Source organism: Doryrhamphus excisus, chromosome 6, assembly GCF_030265055.1.
Source record: "Doryrhamphus excisus isolate RoL2022-K1 chromosome 6, RoL_Dexc_1.0, whole genome shotgun sequence".
Taxonomy (NCBI): Eukaryota; Metazoa; Chordata; class Actinopteri; order Syngnathiformes; family Syngnathidae; genus Doryrhamphus; species Doryrhamphus excisus.
The window spans coordinates 3,622,953-3,641,447 of record NC_080471.1 but is presented as its reverse complement, the minus strand read 5'-3'; the positions used below and the strand labels follow the sequence as shown (position 1 = coordinate 3,641,447).

Genomic DNA, 18,495 nt, shown 5'->3' with positions numbered 1-18,495 from the left:
TGTCAGTTTTAGGATTTAGAAGGTTTTAACTGTTGCTGAACGCACGGAGCCTCTTTTCCACCAAATTGCAGATGCGTCTGAGTGGCTTCTTAATACTCCATGACAGTTATCATCATTAAATGTTGCACACAACTAATTTTGTCTGACTTTAACTGTGCATCTTTACAGAAATGTTGAACAAATTCCAAATTGTACACTTTAAAGGTGAGGTTCCTCTGTACTCCAAAAAGTGGAAGCTGTCATAGCGCTATTATTTTATACATTTTCACGACCTTAAACAAGCAAAGTCAAACAGCCAGTCGACAACCTTTGAAGCCAAGTCACAAGACCAGTGGTGTGCAGTAAAATAGGTAGCCACAACCCTACAATAAAGGACAGCGCTACAAAACAAGAACCAAACTTTTATTTCATTCGTCCCGCCCTCCCCTTTCCATCCCAACTCGTGTTTTTAAGACAAGCTCATCACGTGACATTCTTCTCGAGCAAAGCAATTGAACGGTGATCTAACGGAAAGGCACAAAACTGTCGATTGGGGGGAGGGGGGGGGGTGGCATGGTTAGTGATCGACTGTGCAAAGCTGCGGATCCCACCAAAAACTATCAAGCAGTGTGTGTTTCTGTGTGTAATGAGCCTGTTTAAAGCCTGAAAACAATCCACAAGTTGAGCTATTTAGCATAAAATGAAATGTAAAAATCCCATTTAAAGTGTTAGTGTCCCTTCTCATGTCAATATTGTGTGTAATTAGTGAAAAAAAAACCCAGGATTTACAGCCATTCAAGTCAATGTGCTATAGCTTGCATGTACATTCATTCATTCCATACAGGAGGTTCATGTACATGTATATTATTATTGTACAGGGCTCTGTTTCAGGGCTGGACATGCAGTCTCGACTCGTCTTCAACTTTAAAGTGCATGGTTTGAATGCACGATTACATTGGAATACTGGAGTTTGATTCAGTCACTGGCAAGGAAGAAGACAACCAGCGTGGCGGCAGCTGGGATGCATGATGGTGGGATAAGCTCATGGTTACATTTTCAAATGGGGAAGGGAGAAAAAGGTTTTGGGGGAGGGGGGGGGGGGTGAGAGGCCAGAAGCATGAGCGACTTTATACAGACTGATAGCCAGTGCGACTCTTCCTCCGGCCAATCAGGTAAGAGATAAGCACAAGGACGATAAGGAAGCTGAGGGCCACGCCCACCGCAATGGGCACCAAAAAGCTCAAATCAGAGTCCAGGAAGCATTCCTCAGCTGATAAGCACACAAAGAAAGACACACACAAGAGATAGCAGAGATTAGTGGTGGGTTTGCTTTTGGGGGTTGGGGGCACGGCGACAAAAGGGGGAAGCAAGGAATGTTAAAAACCTTCATAGTGGTGAGAAGATGCCTGGAAATATCACTAAAGAATTCAAGTTCACATTTCTTATTTCAGACAAACAGGCGGTAGGAACAGACGGATATAAAGACTCATTTGACATGTTGGGGAAAACTCTATTCATGGAACATGTTATATTGGTATGCAAATAAAGTGCCCAATAGTGTAAAAATATGATAACAACAAATCAGCACAGCAGCCAACAAATAGTCCCTCATATAACCTTTTTATAAAGACTCCAAATGAACGGGGGCGTCCAAACCTTTTCCACTGACAGCCACGTGGTGTTATTTATTTTCCAAATATTTTAACTTTCTTCATATGGGATGTCTGATAATAATTGGCCTGACACCAGCATGAAATGGGTTATCGGTCGATATCGAGATGAGATTTTTCCCGATTGTGAAAAACGATATTTAAAAAATGCTGTATACAACACCCAATGTGTTCATTCCAGCACAGGAGATATGTCATGTGATACATTATGAGAGTTGGACAATATCGGCATCTCGGTTGTCGGCAAAAAGCCAATATCGGACATCCCTGATAATCTTCAGAAATTTTATTTCAGTAATATTATGACTTTATTCCTGTAATATTATGACTTATTCCCCAGGCTAATTTTCCATGAAATACAACTTTATTTTGTTTTGTTTCTCAGAATCAGCTTTATATTTTTCATAAGACTACAACTTTAAAAAATGTATTTTCTTGATTTCAACTTTATGCTACTAAAAATAGATAGTAATGTAATATCATGACGAGGAAACTATCATAAAATTAAGTCAATTTCTCATTAGATTCCAACTTTTTTCTCTTAATATTTTGACACTTAAAATCGGCATTCTTAAAAATTACTTTTTCATTTTTTTGTGAAATTATATCTTAGAATATGCCACTGGCCAATAAAAACTACTGTCACTGGTCTCAAATGGCCCCACGAGGCGCATTTTAGACACCCCGTACTAAGCTAACATACTAAACTATGCTTTTTTTGGTATTGTGTTAATGTGAGTTTACTTTAGAGGTGTTGATAGCGTTTCTAGTGACATATAAATATTTAGTTTAACTGCCACAGATTTAGCCCTGAGTTATGCTAACATAACCCGTGTATAAAGACTTAAAATCAACATTTACGTTAAACCAACAACCTAAACTAAACATTTTTGTTTTGGTTTAGTGTCCACTGGTTTGTGCTTGTAAGACGACTTCAGAGGCACTGAGAGACGGACATTTAGCTTTACTATAGCTGCTAAAATTACGAAGCTTAGGATAAAACAATGACAAATGAAAATTTCACAGCTGAACCACCAAAAAGTCGAAAAAGTTACAAGCCAAACAATTATGCTCAGCTAAATGATTAAACTAAGTTTTTAATGTTTTGGTTTAGTGTAAAGGTTCTGGCAGTTTGGTGTTGTCACATTTATTGGCAGCCATTTTGTTTTACTGGTTTTGGCGCTAATACGAAGATAAAAAGCTATACATCTATGGAGATCATGATGAAAAATTTTAAATCAGACTGAAAATTTAGCTCAGCATTTATATTCCCAAAATGTTAAATCAAGGCCTCGCCTACTGTCCAGACATGAGTGGTATCCCTCATCTTTTGGCTACAAAGGCACATTTGTATTCCCACAATGTCAAACCAAGGGCATTAGCAGGTGTGCTAAATTAATGGCAATCATGCTGAGCTAAATGCTACGATAAACTAAGATAAAATAAACTTACGTTTTCTGTCCATGCACAGGCGCTATCCCTCATCTTTTAGCTAGATGGCATATTTATATTCCCAAAATGTCAAATCCAGGCCATCGGTAGTCATTCAAGATGTGTGCAAAATGTATGCCAATTATGCTGAGCTAGAGTAAGCTCATTTTACATTAACTGTCCGATTGGTATCCCTCACCTTTTAGGTACAAAATCATATTTCCTTTCCCAAAATGTCAAATTTAGGCCATTAGTAGTTGGTCAAGATGCAGAATAAAAATAGAAACGCCAACACCAAACAGCAACACTGACAGAGAGGAACACAGGCAGCGGTTCTGTGAGTTCAAAGAAGGCGTGAAATGAAGAGAAAAATCATGAGGAGCCTAAAAGTGCCTAGAAAGACTCGTAACCGCTGGCCATGTTTCTCTTTCTCCCGATGAAGTAGGCCAGCAGAACGATAAGAATGAGAACAAGCAGGGCAACTCCGACAGCTACGGGAACGAGGAAGTTCTCCGAGTCCATCTGGCATTCCTCAGCTAGATGAGAGTGAAGAGAGCAAAGGTCAGCGTCTTAGGGAATAACGATACAAGTAAGGAAAAGAGGGTGGACTACGGGCACAAATGGGAGGTTAGTCAAATAAATACATGTATACTCAAATGAGCCAGGACAGCAACACTTTTATTTGCATGAATTCCAAAAATCTTTAAAAGACCAAGTCTGTGAATTCCAGTTTGTGATAGCATCACACAGATTCCCTTTGTTTGTGCGACACCGAGGGAGGAATAATTCTCATCACAATAAGCCAAATATCAGCTCATTAAAATGAATCACGAGTGCTTATACTTAGCAAAGGCACGATTTATACGGTAGTGGCTGATTTTGTGGCAAAGTGAGAAAATGTTGCTTGAGACAGACACAAAGCTGAAAACATGAGCGGCAGTTGGTGACAAGCTCCCATTTGCGTTGCTGCGATTGCTGAAACGCACGTATACACACACACACACACACACACACACACACACACACACACACACACACACACACACCAAGTCCTGGGTAAGCAACATTTTAAAATGCGAAAAAACACCACAAAAAAGTCAAACTGCTGCCCCAGTTCAAACATACAAAGGAGTATTAGGCTTAAAAAACAGCAATGATAATGAGAATAAAGTTGAAATTGTTCAAGAAAATCTTTTTAAATGTACAAATATAATGCCAAATATTACATTCATTCATTTTCTACTGCTTTTCCTCACGAGGGTCGCGGGGGTGCTGGAGCCTATCCCAGCTGTCTTTGGGCGAGAGGCGGGGTACACCCTGGACTGGTGGCCAGCCAATCACAGGGCACATATAGACAAACAACCATTCACACTCACATTCATACATATGGACAATTTGGAGTGGCCAATTAACCTAGCATGTTTTTGGAATGTGGGAGGAAACCGGAGTACCCGGAGAAAAGCTGTGAGGTCTGCGCGCTAACCACTCGACCCCAAATTTTACAATTTCATTATATTTTCAGAGAAATACAAGAAAAAAAATTCTTGTAACATTCAGACCTTTTCTCATTATCTAACAATTGAAGTTATTCCAGTAATTGTTTGACTTTCTTTGTGAGTTTACAATTCCAATTTACAATTTTTCTTGTTTTTGCATTTTTATTGTAACTTTGCCTCTCAATTTGGAATGAATACTCCTTTGTAGCACCAAACCCAAAGAGCAACACACACACAAAAAGAAAAGCAAAGAAAGAAGACACAAGCTGCTGTTCTCCTGAGCTTCTGGTAGTGCTGCAGTGCTGCCTCTGATGGATGAGGATGATTGAGGATGCTATCACACCAACATTTTGGCTTCAGGTGCAACACAGAAACCCCCATAATATTTTAGAAACAAAAATAGGATGTTTTTGTTTTCATAGTGTTATTGAAAAGTTGTCTATATTTCTAATTCATCATAATGTATCCCAAATCTTGAGAATGGTCACCAGAATTGTGCCACAGTTTCAATGTGAAAAGTGGTTTGTGTGTTGCTGTATCTCAAATTGGGATTCGTCTATGTTACGATACTCAAATGAGACTAATGCAACAGTTGCAGTCACATGACCAGGTAACATATTAACTTGACTGCAGCCTACAGAGCCTGGAACACAGCACATTAGCATCATCATCATGTGACATGGTTTCCAAGTACAAATTGCAAAGAAAAACAACATAATCTTAGTGCATTTACATGAAAATCTATTTTAAATGAAAGTATCTACACAATGGCTTCCCTTTTCAGAAACTAGTGTCTAGCACAGAAAATACTTCTTCAGACTGACGTGCGCAAGTGTCCACAGACCCTTTTAGCAGCAGACGTTGTGATGTGTCTCAGCAATTGTTTGATTGTTCCAGATTGTTCTCAGCTTAACACATCAAAACGTCTTCTGAGGGGGGGGGGGGGGGGGGGGGGGTTGTCAAAAAGGTCTGTCAGACATTCTAAACCAACACAAATCTAATGTTGCTCCCGCACTGCAGGGCCAAACATTGGCTAATGTTTCCTTTCACTACTCTTGACAGACTTGCACACTTTCACTTTCCCTTGGTTAATGACTGTTTTAGCAAAGACAACCGAACTATCTTTTTATACTGGAGTCAAGGATTTTCATCTAAATTCTAAAGGAAATATTCATTTTCTTCAGTGTAAATGATTATGGGCATGTTAACTCAAACAAATATAAAGGAAGAAAATGTCAAATGAAAGGTGCAAAGAAACATGAAATCATGTCAAAGGAAACAAAAAAGAAGAGTGTCTGCAGAGCAAATGCAAGGTTGTAAAGTTGCATCTAAACAAAGTCCCTACTGCGCCATGTTATTTATTATATACACTACCGTTCAAAAGTTTGGGGTCACCCAGACAATTTTGTGTTTTCCATGAAAAGTCACACTTTTATTTACCACAGGAGTTTTAAAATGAATAGAAAATATAGTCAAGACATTGATAAGGTTAGAAATAATGATTTGTATTTGAAATAATAATTTTTTCCTTCAAACTTTGCTTTCGTCAAAGAATCCTCCATTTGCAGCAATGACAGCATTGCAGACCTTTGGCATTCTAGCTGTTAATTTGTTGAGGTAATCTGGAGAAATTTCACCCCACACTTCTAGAAGCACCTCCCACAAGTTGGATTGGCTGGATGGGCACTTCTTGCGTACCATACGGTCAAGCTGCTCCCACAACAGCTCAATGGGGTTTAGATCTGGTGACTGCGCTGGCCACTCCATTACAGATAGAATACCAGCTGCCTGCTTCTTCTCTAAATAGTTCTTGCACAATTTGGAGGTGTGCTTTGGGTCATTGTCCTGTTGTAGGATGAAATTGGCTCCAATCAAGCGCTGTCCACAGGGTATGGCATGGCGTTGCAAAATGGAGTGATAGCCTTCCTTATTCAAAATCCCTTTTACCTTGAACAAATCTCCCACCTTACCAGCACCAAAGCAACCCCAGACCATCACGTTACCCCCACCTTGCTTGACAGATGGTGTCAGGCACTCTTCCAGCATCTTTTCAGTTGTTCTGCGTCTCACAAATGTTCTTCTGTGTGATCCAAACACCTCAAACTTTGATTCGTCCGTCCATAACACTTTTTTCCAATCTTCCTCTGTCCAATGTCTGTGTTCTTTTGCCCATATTAATCTTTTTCTTTTATTGGCCAGTCTCAGATATGGTTTTTTCTTTGCCACTCTGCCCTGAAGGCCAGCATCCCGGAGTCGCCTCTTCACTGTAGATGTTGACACTGGCGTTTTGCGGGTACTATTTAATGAAGCTGCCAGTTGAGGACCTGTGAGGCGTCTATTTCTCAAACTAGAGACTCTAATGTACTTATCTTCTTGCTTAGATGTGCAGCGGGGCCTCCCACTTCTCTTTCTACTCTGGTTAGAGCCTGTTTGTGCTGTTCTCTGAAGGGAGTAGTACACACCGTTGTAGGAAATCTTCAGTTTCCTGGCAATTTCTTGCATGGAATAGCCTTCATTTCTAAGAACAAGAATAGACTGTCGAGTTTCACATGAAAGTTCTCTTTTTCTGGTCATTTTGAGCGTTTAATCGACCCCACAAACGTGATGCTCCAGATACTCAACCTGCTCAAAGGAAGGTCAGTTTCATAGAGTCTCTAACCAGCTAAACTGTTTTCAGCTGTGCCAACATGATTGCACAAGGGTTTTCTAATCATCCATTAGCCTTTTGACGCAATGAGCAAACACATTGTACCATTAGAACACTGGAGTGATAGTTGCTGGAAATAGGCCTCTATACACCTATGTAGATATTACACTAAAAACCAGACATTTGCAGCTAGAATAGTCATTTACCACATTAACAATGTATAGAGTGTATTTCTGATTAGTTTAAAGTTATCTTCGTTGAAAAAAACAGTGCTTTTCTTAAAAAAACAAGGAAATTTCTAAGTGACCCCAAACTTTTGAACGGTAGTGTATATGCCGAAAAGATTTTGCCTTTGGTCTGATGACATTATATTTGACATGGGTTCACACCAACAAATGTACATTTTGCATTTGCTCCTTCACAAAAAAAAACAAATATTGGAGAATGAAGAACAAAAACAGAATAAAACAAAAATGTGGTGCAGACAAGTTTGGTCCTTGGGGGGAAAAAAACATTATTGTCCCTGCAGACTCTCAGAAATGCTCTTTGTGCATGTTTAACATGTCATCATGATTTCAATTTATTTGACAGGCGTAAGAAAAGATATTTTGAAGGAGGGGTAAATTGTCAAGAGCCAATTGAGTTCATTGCACATGAATCCAAGGACCAGGCTTCCCTGCCATATTTGATAAGTGATCTGCAAAGTGGCTTCTCAAAGGGTCTGATATCCAACATAAGTCTTTCTTCGACCAATCACGTAAGCGATCACTACAATGACAATCAAGCCAGCCAGAGCAGCGCCAACAATGATTGGGATTAAGATGCTGGTGTCATCCAACGGACACTCATGGGCTGCAGACGAAAAGAGAGTCAGTCAATGAGCGCGTCACAGATTTCTATCCCTCATCCACTGTGTGGTACCCACTCCTCTCACCCCATTTTTAAATCATCTCATTTTTAAATGGCAAATGTCAAACGGCACTGGGAATATTTCTATCATCAAATTGTATTATTTCAACTTTTCTAGTATCAGGTCAGTCAGTGTTCCGAGTGTACAGAAGCTTTGGGTGCTGCTGGTGTGCTTTTACAGCTTCCCAAAGTATTATTTTTAAATGGAAGATGGCTAAACTGCCCCAAAACAAGGCAACTTGGGCAGAGTAGAGTTGAGCCAGTACTGTGTGGTGAAATTTGTGACACTAAATATTGTTAATTGATGCAGGACAAGTGATTGTTAACAATATCATTGTCATTTCAATTAATATCTGACAAATCAAAAAAAGCAAGCTTAGAGACCTTGTGTGACCATGATTGTATATTGTACATGATGTACTGAAAACTCTTATAGTCAAAACATTTTACTGGCCACATAAAAACCCATGAAAAAAAAAAACATTTAAAAAATATACTTCTGTTTCAATTGGGATTTTTACTTGTGTTAGATGTTTTGTGTGCATAATACTTAAGATATATTTTAATTTTGTGCATTTATGACTACAATGTATCTGTATGTACAAATTTTGTCAAATTTTGACTAAATTACTTTTACTCCTTATATTATTTAACGTAGATGTAGTGTGGGATACATTGTCGTCATCCATGACCTTGCATTGTAATGGGTTATGGTCGTTGTAGTTAGTGGCGGTGCACAATCTGTCGATCAATGTTATGAGATGTCAGTGACTTTATACATTCATACAATATAATATTGTATGAATTAAATAACGACATTATAGTTGGATAAACGACAAAAGATCACAACAGAAGAAAAGTACCTGTGCTGAAAAGGCCTTTCTTCACTCCAAAGGGCTGCACTTGAAGGTCAAACGTGAAGACGCTAAGTTGGCTGGTGATGGTGTAGTTCTGCTCCTTGTTGCACATGTACGAGCTGCCCACAGACGCCTCCCACAGGCTCAGGCTGCTGTTCCCCTCAGAGAAGGCAGCGCCTTGAAAAGAATGCAGATCAATGCTTGTCTCATTTCAAGATATGTGGTCAAAGTAGTTGAAATAACTTGGATTACCAGAACTCAGTGTTGCGGTGACATTCATTTCCTGGAGGCGGAATTTTTTGGTGTCCTGTCAAGAGGAAACAAATCACATGTGAAGGGGAAGAGGAGTCATCATCTTGGAGTCAGCCTGATGTGGGCCAACTCTTCAAGTCATGGTCCACCATGTTTTTTGCGTTGCTAAAAAGTAGGGTTGGCCGATATTTTTTCTATAATGATAGGAAAATGACTCAGACCGGTGTAAATGATGAACGTAAACAAGCCAAATTAATGACATATACATTAAGATGAATCAAATGCCGTCATTGTGAGGAGAAGAAACGTTTGTGTGGGGAAGTATTTACTCGATAGAATGCTCAATCATGGGGAAAAAATATATATAATAATAATTAAGTTAAAATGGCAATAAACACCAGTTCTCCATCTCCTCTTGCAGAGCTTGGAAGCTAGCAGGGGTTAGTGTGTGTGCAACGCGGACTCTGTGAGCATATTTTCACGACGTTATGTTTAACGGCTTTAATGTAAGCAACGTTTTACAATGTCTGACGACAGTGTGCAGGTTCAGAGTGAAAAAATACGAGAAGCACCTTTATTTTAGAACACAGCTGTAAATACACAGAAAACACATCCGTGACCGCCCTGTGACATAAGAGCGCCGTTTGTCCTATGTCTTTGTAAACAAGAGTGTCATAAAAAATATCTTCCAAGTGCATTCGGAATAGCATGGGTGACTACATCTTCCTTAATCACAAGCACAGGCAACGCGCTTCAAAACCGGTTGCCACTCATACAAGAAAATGCAACACCAACATGCAGACATGTCTGCGGTGTACCGTGGTGAAGCTCGTTTCACTTTGGACGTTGGGTATGAGGCTCCGTCGGTACATTGGTAGCCCGCCCCCCACTCTGCCCGAATTGCTGTGTCATGTTGCGGGGAGCTCGCATGGGAAGTGCTGGTGTAACCGCTGGGTGTTTATACCTATGGCCCGTCAATAAATTACTATTGCGTTGAAGAGACTAGTTTGTTTAAAAAATAAAATTATATATTCTAAATCACACCACAAATTGACCTATAATCATGTCAAATGATTAGTCGATTAGATAAGGGACCTGACTCACAGAGGTTTGTTACAAAAGCCAAACAATATTGTTGGTCATGGTGTGTAATAAAGTAATTTCAGCAATACTTTGATTGCATTATCTTTATGCTTTGAAAAGCTCTTTTCATAACTATATTAAATTCCACAAATTCATGTTTGTAATGAAAGCTTATTATTAAAAAAATAATAACAAAAAGAAAATAAAATCGGAAGCCAAAAATGTGAATTGGGGCATCCCTAATCTAAACAAGAGCACAAACTCTTATTATTATTATATGTGTATTATTATATGTTTATTAGGTGGCAAATTGATTGAAAAGAAATTGTTATTGAGTACTCACATTAGTGAATGCGAACGTGATGGTCATGGTGTTAGAAACCAACACCAGCTCGCTGCTGTTGCCACCACACGATCCAGACACAGTGGTCCTGTTGGGGTCCAGGTTGATCTCCTCATACTTCTAATGAAGGGGGGGGGGGGGTACACAATCATTAATTAGCTCCATTCCAAAAAGTGTTTAAAGAAGGATCATACAAACCTCTCCTTGCTTGACGCCGATTCGCAGGCCGAAGTTTGCCAACAGGCAGGCTGTGCTGTTGTCATCCGGTTTGATGCTGTACTTCCCGGTGGAGGGTGTAGGCATGGTTGGAGTGGGTGTGGTTGTAGGAGGAGGGGCAGGGGTGGTGACGTTTGTGACGGGAGCTACTGTGGTGGCGTTGTGCGTGGTGGGAGCGGGGGTGGGCAGATCGGCAGCACAGGTGGTCACTACGAGGCGGAAAAGGAAGAGAGGGAGGTGAATGTTTTTAACAGTCAGGAGGATGAAGGGTGTGCTCACACCAGGTCATCCGTACGATGATGGACTTGGACCGATTCCCCTTCCCTCTCATGGCCCCCACTGGCCTGCGCTGACACACAGCATTCCTGCCATGTGATGTTCACTTATCCCATCACATCTTTCCTGCTGTTTAATTTTAATTTATCTGAATGGGTGGAACATTTTCAGACTTAAAGTCATTCTGATTATTTATTTTGTACAAGGTTTCAGATTTGATTATTTTGTATAAGGTTGACAAAGTCAATTAGGAGGGGGGTCTTTTAATTAAATTAAAACAGGGGATCTTTATTACGTACACAAATGTAGTTGTGAGTGGGTTTCACTTTTCATCATTTTTCATCATTTTGAGTCTTTGTATTTTATTTCTATCGTGAATTATGTCAGTTATCATTAAATAGCCTGTAAGGAGCTGCCACATTCTGGTCATTTGATCATTTTGCTGAATGTGCATGGAATTATGACGTGCATGAGACCACGTCTTCCAATTGTGCCACGCCTGGGTGCAATTGAGTGCACTATCACGTTAAATTTGTGCCTTCAGCATGAAAGGATTGCCCAGGTGTGAGTACAACTTAAGACCAAGTGAGGCCAAGCTTTTTTCTTACAGTTCTTGCTCTGTGTGCCGTTGCTGACGAAAGCCTGGATGAGCATGTTCCACAGGGTTTGATTGACCGACTCGGCCTGAATGGTCTCTTTGCTGTTGCAGGAGTAGCAGGTGTCCATGCCGACGTCGGTGATGTGAGGCCTCGCGGTCACAGAAACGGTTTCTGAAGAAAAAACAGAGTTAAGGGTTAACAAAGTCAACTAAATGTTGAGCAAAAGTGAAACAGCAGAGAAGCAACTTTGTTCTTTTTTTCCTTTCACATGGAAAGTTGTTTGAAAGTGGAGCTAGTTGTCATTCTGGTCCATTTCAGCTCTGAAGGGAGCGCAGCCAACACAATGGAACAACAGCATCATAATTCAAGCTGTGCTCACGTTAAACAGAGTGAAACAAACAAAAGTGAACTGAGAGCACTTCAAGATTGTTGGTCAGTTTCAGAGGGGTTGGAAAATCTTTGGGGTGACCTGAATGGGGATGTGCACAAGAAATGCCCTATAGGACATAGGACATGTTTAGAAGTCTTTTGCAAGGGAGAGTGATCAAATACAAGTCAAAATGTGCTGAATGGGCATTTCATATTTGATGCATTTCCCCTCTGACTTTCATTATTATCCCTCCAGGAACGTCAGGAAAACTTGCTGTTTTAAGAGGGTTTACTTTAGTTCACTGATGTCCATTGTAGAAAGTGTGAATATTTTGTGTGAACATAAAGTCTTAGAGCGCCTGTGTGCTATTTGTTCTTACCAAAGAGCTTTAAACTAATTCAAAAGCCAAGCAGGCTGCCCAAAACCCGGCATGGCATGGTGCTAATGATGCTTCCTGTGTCTGTGAAATGTATTTCATTATGGGGAAAGCCAATAATTTAATATTATGTAATACTATTGAATGTATACTTTGAATGTTCTTAACTCCTGTTTCACTACCGGTGTTGTATTGTATTGTTACAAATAATGCTGCCTCTGTCAATATCCTGTTCTTTTTCAGGCTACAAACTAAGTAGAGGCTAAATCAACAGCACCTCTGCTGGTTGGAACCAAGTATCACACTCTATTTTGTCACAATTGCTCAAGAAAACAATGAATTAACAATGCAGGCCGCCACACTGTGACTAAATGGTTGCATTTTGCTACGAAAATATGATACATTGCGAGTAAATTTTTTTTATCTACTCGTGCATGTGCGACCGGATAAAAAATGTCCTGTATTGATTTGATCAGGGATGTGTTTTATTGCTCACGTTTGGATCTTATTGCAGTTAGACTTTTCTGCCATCTTTGTTTGCACATTTTACCTTGCTCTCACTGTCTCTCTGGCGGCAGCTAGCTAGCTAGCTAGCCAGCCAGATTAATCTGCCTTGCCACTGGTCCAGAGATTCCAAATGCGACTTTTAAAAACAGAAATGACAAAACAAGCGATGCCTCACTCTGCATTAGTTTCAGCACCTTGGCATGTTTGTTCCATAGAACAACAGCAGGCATGAACAGAGTGAGGCCTTTTTGTCAGTTTCTTCGTCTCAGTGGTTGGAGGCGGGGTCAGTAGCATCGACACAGAGTACAGAGGCTTAAAAAAAATAAATAAATAAAGCCCACACACATTATAATCACAGTGCTTATAATATACGTCGGCTTTAAAAACAAAAAAAAACAACAAAAAGAAACGATTTTTATCCACGGAAACTTTTTGGCACAGATACAAGAGCGGTTGAGCAATTGTGAAAGCTACATTGTGTTCAGTGATGAAAAAGCAAACGCTTCAAATCACAAACATGATCGGTCATCAGGGTCGTTGCATCAGATGTGGCTGTTGCTCCTAGCAACCGGCTTGTATGTGCGAGGGTGCAGACAGCGACTTCATGCCCGGCATCTCTGTCGTGGCGGTGGAGTACTTTTTTTTTGCCACTAGTAGCATACTGGGGGTGTTCAACGCAGCCTGTTTTTGTATTGGAGTAAAATACTTTTCTTTTTTAATTATTTTAAAAATAAATATTTAAAATATTTTTATAATAATTATTTAAACAAATAAAATAAAAATACTAATAATACCACTACTACTAATAATAATATTTATTATTATTATAAATAAATTGACCAATGTTTTTTTCCATAAATACACCAATGAACCTGTACGGAAAAAAAAATAACCTCATGGATAGCTGAACCAAAAACGAGTAAAATATCATTGTGAACATGAACCCCACCCTTAACCCCACACTAACTTAAACGTACCAAATACCTCCCAGAAGTGCATACAATTCTACACAAGTTCCCAAGCCTTACTTACTGAACCGCCTTAATGTTAGCTAGCTAATGGTAACAAAGCCAACAGGAGAACGCTCAACCGCAGAAGTAAATAGCAACTAAATGCAGCACAACGGAATCATCTCATGGTCAAACTGCGCTATTACAGATAGCATCTGAAACCCAGTTGAGGTGAAAGGTAGTGTGTTTACAAAGCAAAACAGGGATGCAACTAAGTTGAGCCCCCCGTCTCCTCCTCCTCTATGTTTCAGCTTTGCAACCATACTCCCCCCGGAACCCAAAAACTTTGGTTTCCAGGACAGGCAGACTGCTCTATGTCGCTCTGTCTTCACCCCCGCATGCACTGCGGTCTCACAAAGAAACACAGCTTACTGACATGTTTTAAATGTTCCTGAATACAAATATTTAGAAAATTGTTGTTCGAATTAATTATTCATAAAGTCATTATTTGTGCCATTCCGAGTACTGTATTCGGTTTCGGCTCTACCCCTAGAGCATACACTAGCTTCTTGGACCACAGCACACAACATACACCTGGCTCCCTGAACTTCTGGCACCAACTCCGGGAGGGCTTGCCATCTCCTCCTTTTTCCTCCATCCACGCCCAGCGCCACTTGTTTTTAAGACCCTTGTCTACTAAGACGTCTTCCCCCGGTTTCATAAATTTAGCCTCTATTGAGCCGTCTTGAACGCAGCATAATCGTAGGATTGGACAGCAGCAATTTGAGGCGAAGGGGTTTGGCAATCGCTGCATTCAAAGCCCTATCGCATTCTGATAATGAGCATTTGGAAGTGAGCCCTGAAAGAAGTTTGGAACGGCTCTGAATGCTCGGTCTCAGAGTTTTTTCCTAACATTGGGTCACAGACATCACAGTGAGCCGGCCTTCCTTATATGGGCGTGCCCAGGTAAAAGCTGTACAAGCTGTTAAATGCACCAATCACAGCAGAGTGTGCGTGCCCAGAGGAGGGCCATTGGTGGAATGAATAAAAACAGACTGTTTTGGAAAGCCAAGGAAATACAGCTGGATTAAGTGTTGATTCTGGAAGATCTAGAAAGCTTTCTGTGCGGGTTATTGTGTGTAGCTGCGCTATGAGTCCATAACTCAATAAAAAGTGATAAGAGGTCCCCTTCAATGCACGAAGAAGACGAATGTAGATTAACACAGAAGAAGAAGAAGAAGAAGGCAGGTCAATGTGTGCGACTCGAGGATGGTATTAGACTGGTAATGTATAAGCTGCACCCAAGGGTGGTTAGAGAAGACAGTTGTAGCTAAAATGGGAGGAAATGTCAATATTTACTTTGCAAATCAATTTCGTTATGTTCCCCTAAATTTTCTGCTTGCGTTCCTAAAATTTCAAATTTGGGGCCCACTGTGGTCCTATCAAAAAAGGTTAGTCTGGAGCCCTGCCGTCCAATCGATTAATATGCCCAACCCTAATACAAAGTCTGAAAAAGGCATACAGTCATACCTAATGCTTTGCACTTAGCAGCAAACATCCATATACTCGTTGTAAAGTGAAATGGAGGCATTACCGTTTGACACAGATTTAGGGAAGATGGTGGAGTCGCTGAGGTTGTAGGTGAACGTGATGGAGTCTGCCTGGTACACATTCCCGTTGGCAGTGAATTTCACACTCCAGGAGTGGCCCGCTCCGAAGTTGAGCAGCAGCGTGGAGCTGGTTTCCTCGCATGTACTGCCATCTGACATGACATTGGCGGGAAGCTCAAACTGCACTGTACTGCTCTGAGACCAGAAGAAACAAAGTTTTATAATTATTAGTAGTAGTAATAGTACAGTGTAATCTGCTTCAGTCGGCCCTGCTTATGTCAACAACTCATTTATGTCCCAGTCCACCGTGTTGTAATTATTTCGAAAAAGCCAGATTAAGTTGACATTGATATACATGGTTGACCGCTTCTGTCCGCATAAAATTAGAAACCAAAAATTTCAGGTAATTTCAATGAGAAATCGGTCCATTTATGTCAACCTCCTCATCGCTAAGCCTGCGTAAAATGCAACTACTGTCTTGCTACACTGCAGAGCTGCAATAATCAAGAAATTAATGATTCATCGATTAATTAATAACTATTTCATCAACTATTGTGGTATTCAAGTCATCTTTTTTTAATTAAAAAAATTAAATATCCTGTTTCAGCATCTCAAATGCAAATATTTAGAACTGTCCTTTGTCAACCATGAATGTGGAGCTTAGCGTTAGCGTTTTGGCCATCAGCTTTGACTTTGGTGAGGAGTGATTGACATTTTTGCCTGTTGCTCCCCAAACCACTAACTGTGTTGGGTTTATATTGATTTGATCTGCCTCGGGCTTAACTGATTACTCAGTTAATTGAAACAACAAGCTTCAGATTTTTCGATTAAGAAAATAACCGTGAGCTGCAGCGTTAAAACGCACACAAAGTGATTTTCTATTAAGTAGGCTTCAAGTTAAAAGCATCAGCATAGAATTTCCCGCTTCAACTAACAAAATGCATCCATTGTCTAAAAAAAGGTTGTTGGGCACCGGGAGAAAGATTTGCACAAGTATAAAACCTTTACTGTCATTGTAGTCAAGACATACAACAAAAAAGTATAAAATATCAAACGAAATACAATTTTGCTACAAAAATTGCATAAGCAGGTTCCACTGTAGTCTTCTGGGTTTATTTAGGCTTCGGTCCAATATTTTACCAGTGAATAAAAGGAACATCTGCCCAGTGACAGGATATCCACCAGGAAACGTCAACAAGCAAAATGCTGAGTTACAAGAACCTTGGCAGAAACTCCCATCATCAATTCTAAGAGTTGTCTGCGTATCAGTTATGCAAAACTTTTAACCTCGGTGTAGAAACTAACCTTATTGTCAGCCGCCTCATACGAAACGGAGAAATTGACCATGAGGTTGGCATAAAGGCACAACTTGTCATCTTTGTCCTTCACCATCACCTCTGTCCCATGTGACGGATGGATTACTAAGAAGACACAAAGAAATAATTCAATGCATTTTAGTTGAATAGCAATATTTAACACATTCATACAATGTATTGGAAATGGGCTTATCTTGGCTCTGATCACTGTAATCTCACCACTGGCTAACGTTGGCTCGCTAACAAGTTTTGCATTAAGGTGAAATCTAATGTACATCTAGCCATGCTCCTGTTCCAAGTTCTATGGATACAATAGCTCTCTCCAGTTTAGTATATAAGCGTCTGTTGTAGACGAAAGACCGCATTTATAAAGGCTATTTTTTTTTAATTATACAAATAATAGTGTTTTTTTTGTGGTTTTGAAACTAATTCTACGGAATTACACATTTACAGCTTCCTACAATCGCTGTAATGACAAGTTGTGAAAGATATCTGGGTTACAGTCAAACAGGCAATGTGATCCGTAAAACAGGCTGGTTCGAAAGAAATTTATCGTTGCGATTGTTATTTTATCGCTTTTTGTGTAGCAGTTTTGTTAATAAGCGTCAGCGAGTTGAACCGTGACAATGAGTCCAACATTTGCACATAATAGAAACAATTAGGAACAAAAAGGGCAATATTTATGAATTTGTTTGTGTTGTTTAAGTATAGCCTCCCAAAAATGACGTTACTAGCTTACACGGCTAAATGCATGACATAACGTCGCTAAACTGTAAACAACTACAAGAAGCTAACTGCTAATGTACCGCGATGTTGACGTCTTTTAATCACCATTTATACAATTACAAACACCATAATTTTGTACAACGTATCACTTACACGAGATCGTGATTTTTCAACATTAACTCTAAAACTTTTAGCTTTCCGAAACTAGGCTTTAGCCTAACCGTGACGTCGTAAAAGCGCTAACAGTAACACTGCTTTTCACAATTTTAAATGATACATTCCACTTTTAAACTTGTTTCGGTTCTTACATCATACATCTAAACGCATACACCGAAGCGCAATTGCAACATTTTGTCTTAATCTTCATGCTATAATGTTGACGTATTCGGTAATTAGCATTCGAGCTAACCACATTAGCAAAACACCGCTAAGCTGCCTTGATGCGTCACTCGATGTTGGCTTCATTATTATGTTTTAGGAATGTTTTAGAATACATCTTTGGCCGAGGTTATTTCACAAGTATCATTTTAGTGCGTTTTAATCAACCTGGAGCTCGGGGCCGACTTACGGATCCCTGTTGCCTTTCCTTGTGTGTCCCAAATCGGCTTCGTTTTTCATTATCATTGAAAAACGATTAATAACAAAAACTTACCGCATCCAAATGCAAGAAGTAAAGAAAAGTATCGGAACATGATGGCCAGGAGGCAGGGAAAGAAAAAAAAAGAGCCGAGCAGTCTTCGTTGTGGACGAGGTTGGCTGACTGACGAGCTGCAGACTGGATAAGGAAATGCAAGTCACATAAAAAGTCATATGACAGGAGGCCAATGTATCACCGTGTGGGACTCCAATAATATGCTTCTACAACTATTTCACACCTTACTG

General features: G+C 40.0%; 1 protein-coding gene across 3 annotated transcripts; it reads right to left on the bottom strand.

Annotated features, from left to right (window-relative positions):
• Positions 1–381: 381 nt before the first annotated feature.
• On the bottom strand, positions 382–18,388 carry lamp2 (lysosomal-associated membrane protein 2). 3 transcript variants are annotated; one of them, XM_058076598.1, is made up of 9 exons: positions 18,266–18,388; positions 16,877–16,992; positions 15,556–15,766; positions 11,768–11,929; positions 10,866–11,092; positions 10,668–10,787; positions 9,242–9,296; positions 8,996–9,166; positions 382–1,249 (listed from the first exon to the last, which is right to left on the bottom strand). In XM_058076598.1, the coding sequence occupies exons 1-9, from the start codon at positions 18,303–18,305 to the stop codon at positions 1,107–1,109; spliced, it is 1,245 nt and encodes a 414-aa protein (XP_057932581.1). In that variant the 5' UTR covers positions 18,306–18,388; the 3' UTR covers positions 382–1,106. The 3 variants fall into 3 exon arrangements, with proteins under 3 accessions (XP_057932581.1, XP_057932579.1, XP_057932582.1); XM_058076596.1 differs by lacking the exon at positions 382–1,249 and adding an exon at positions 1,256–3,616; XM_058076599.1 differs by lacking the exon at positions 382–1,249 and adding an exon at positions 3,738–8,075.
• Positions 18,389–18,495: the final 107 nt, after the last annotated feature.

Coding starts and splice junctions, on each gene's coding strand:
- lamp2 (XM_058076598.1), bottom strand. CDS start 18,305: ATGTTCCGATACTTTTCTTTACTTCTTGCATTTGGATGCG. Junction 16,993..18,265: donor ACTTCTTGCATTTGGATGCG/GTAAGTTTTTGT, acceptor GTGTCTTCTTAG/TAATCCATCCGTCACATGGG. Junction 11,930..15,555: donor CCCTAAATCTGTGTCAAACG/GTAATGCCTCCA, acceptor TTTTTTCTTCAG/AAACCGTTTCTGTGACCGCG.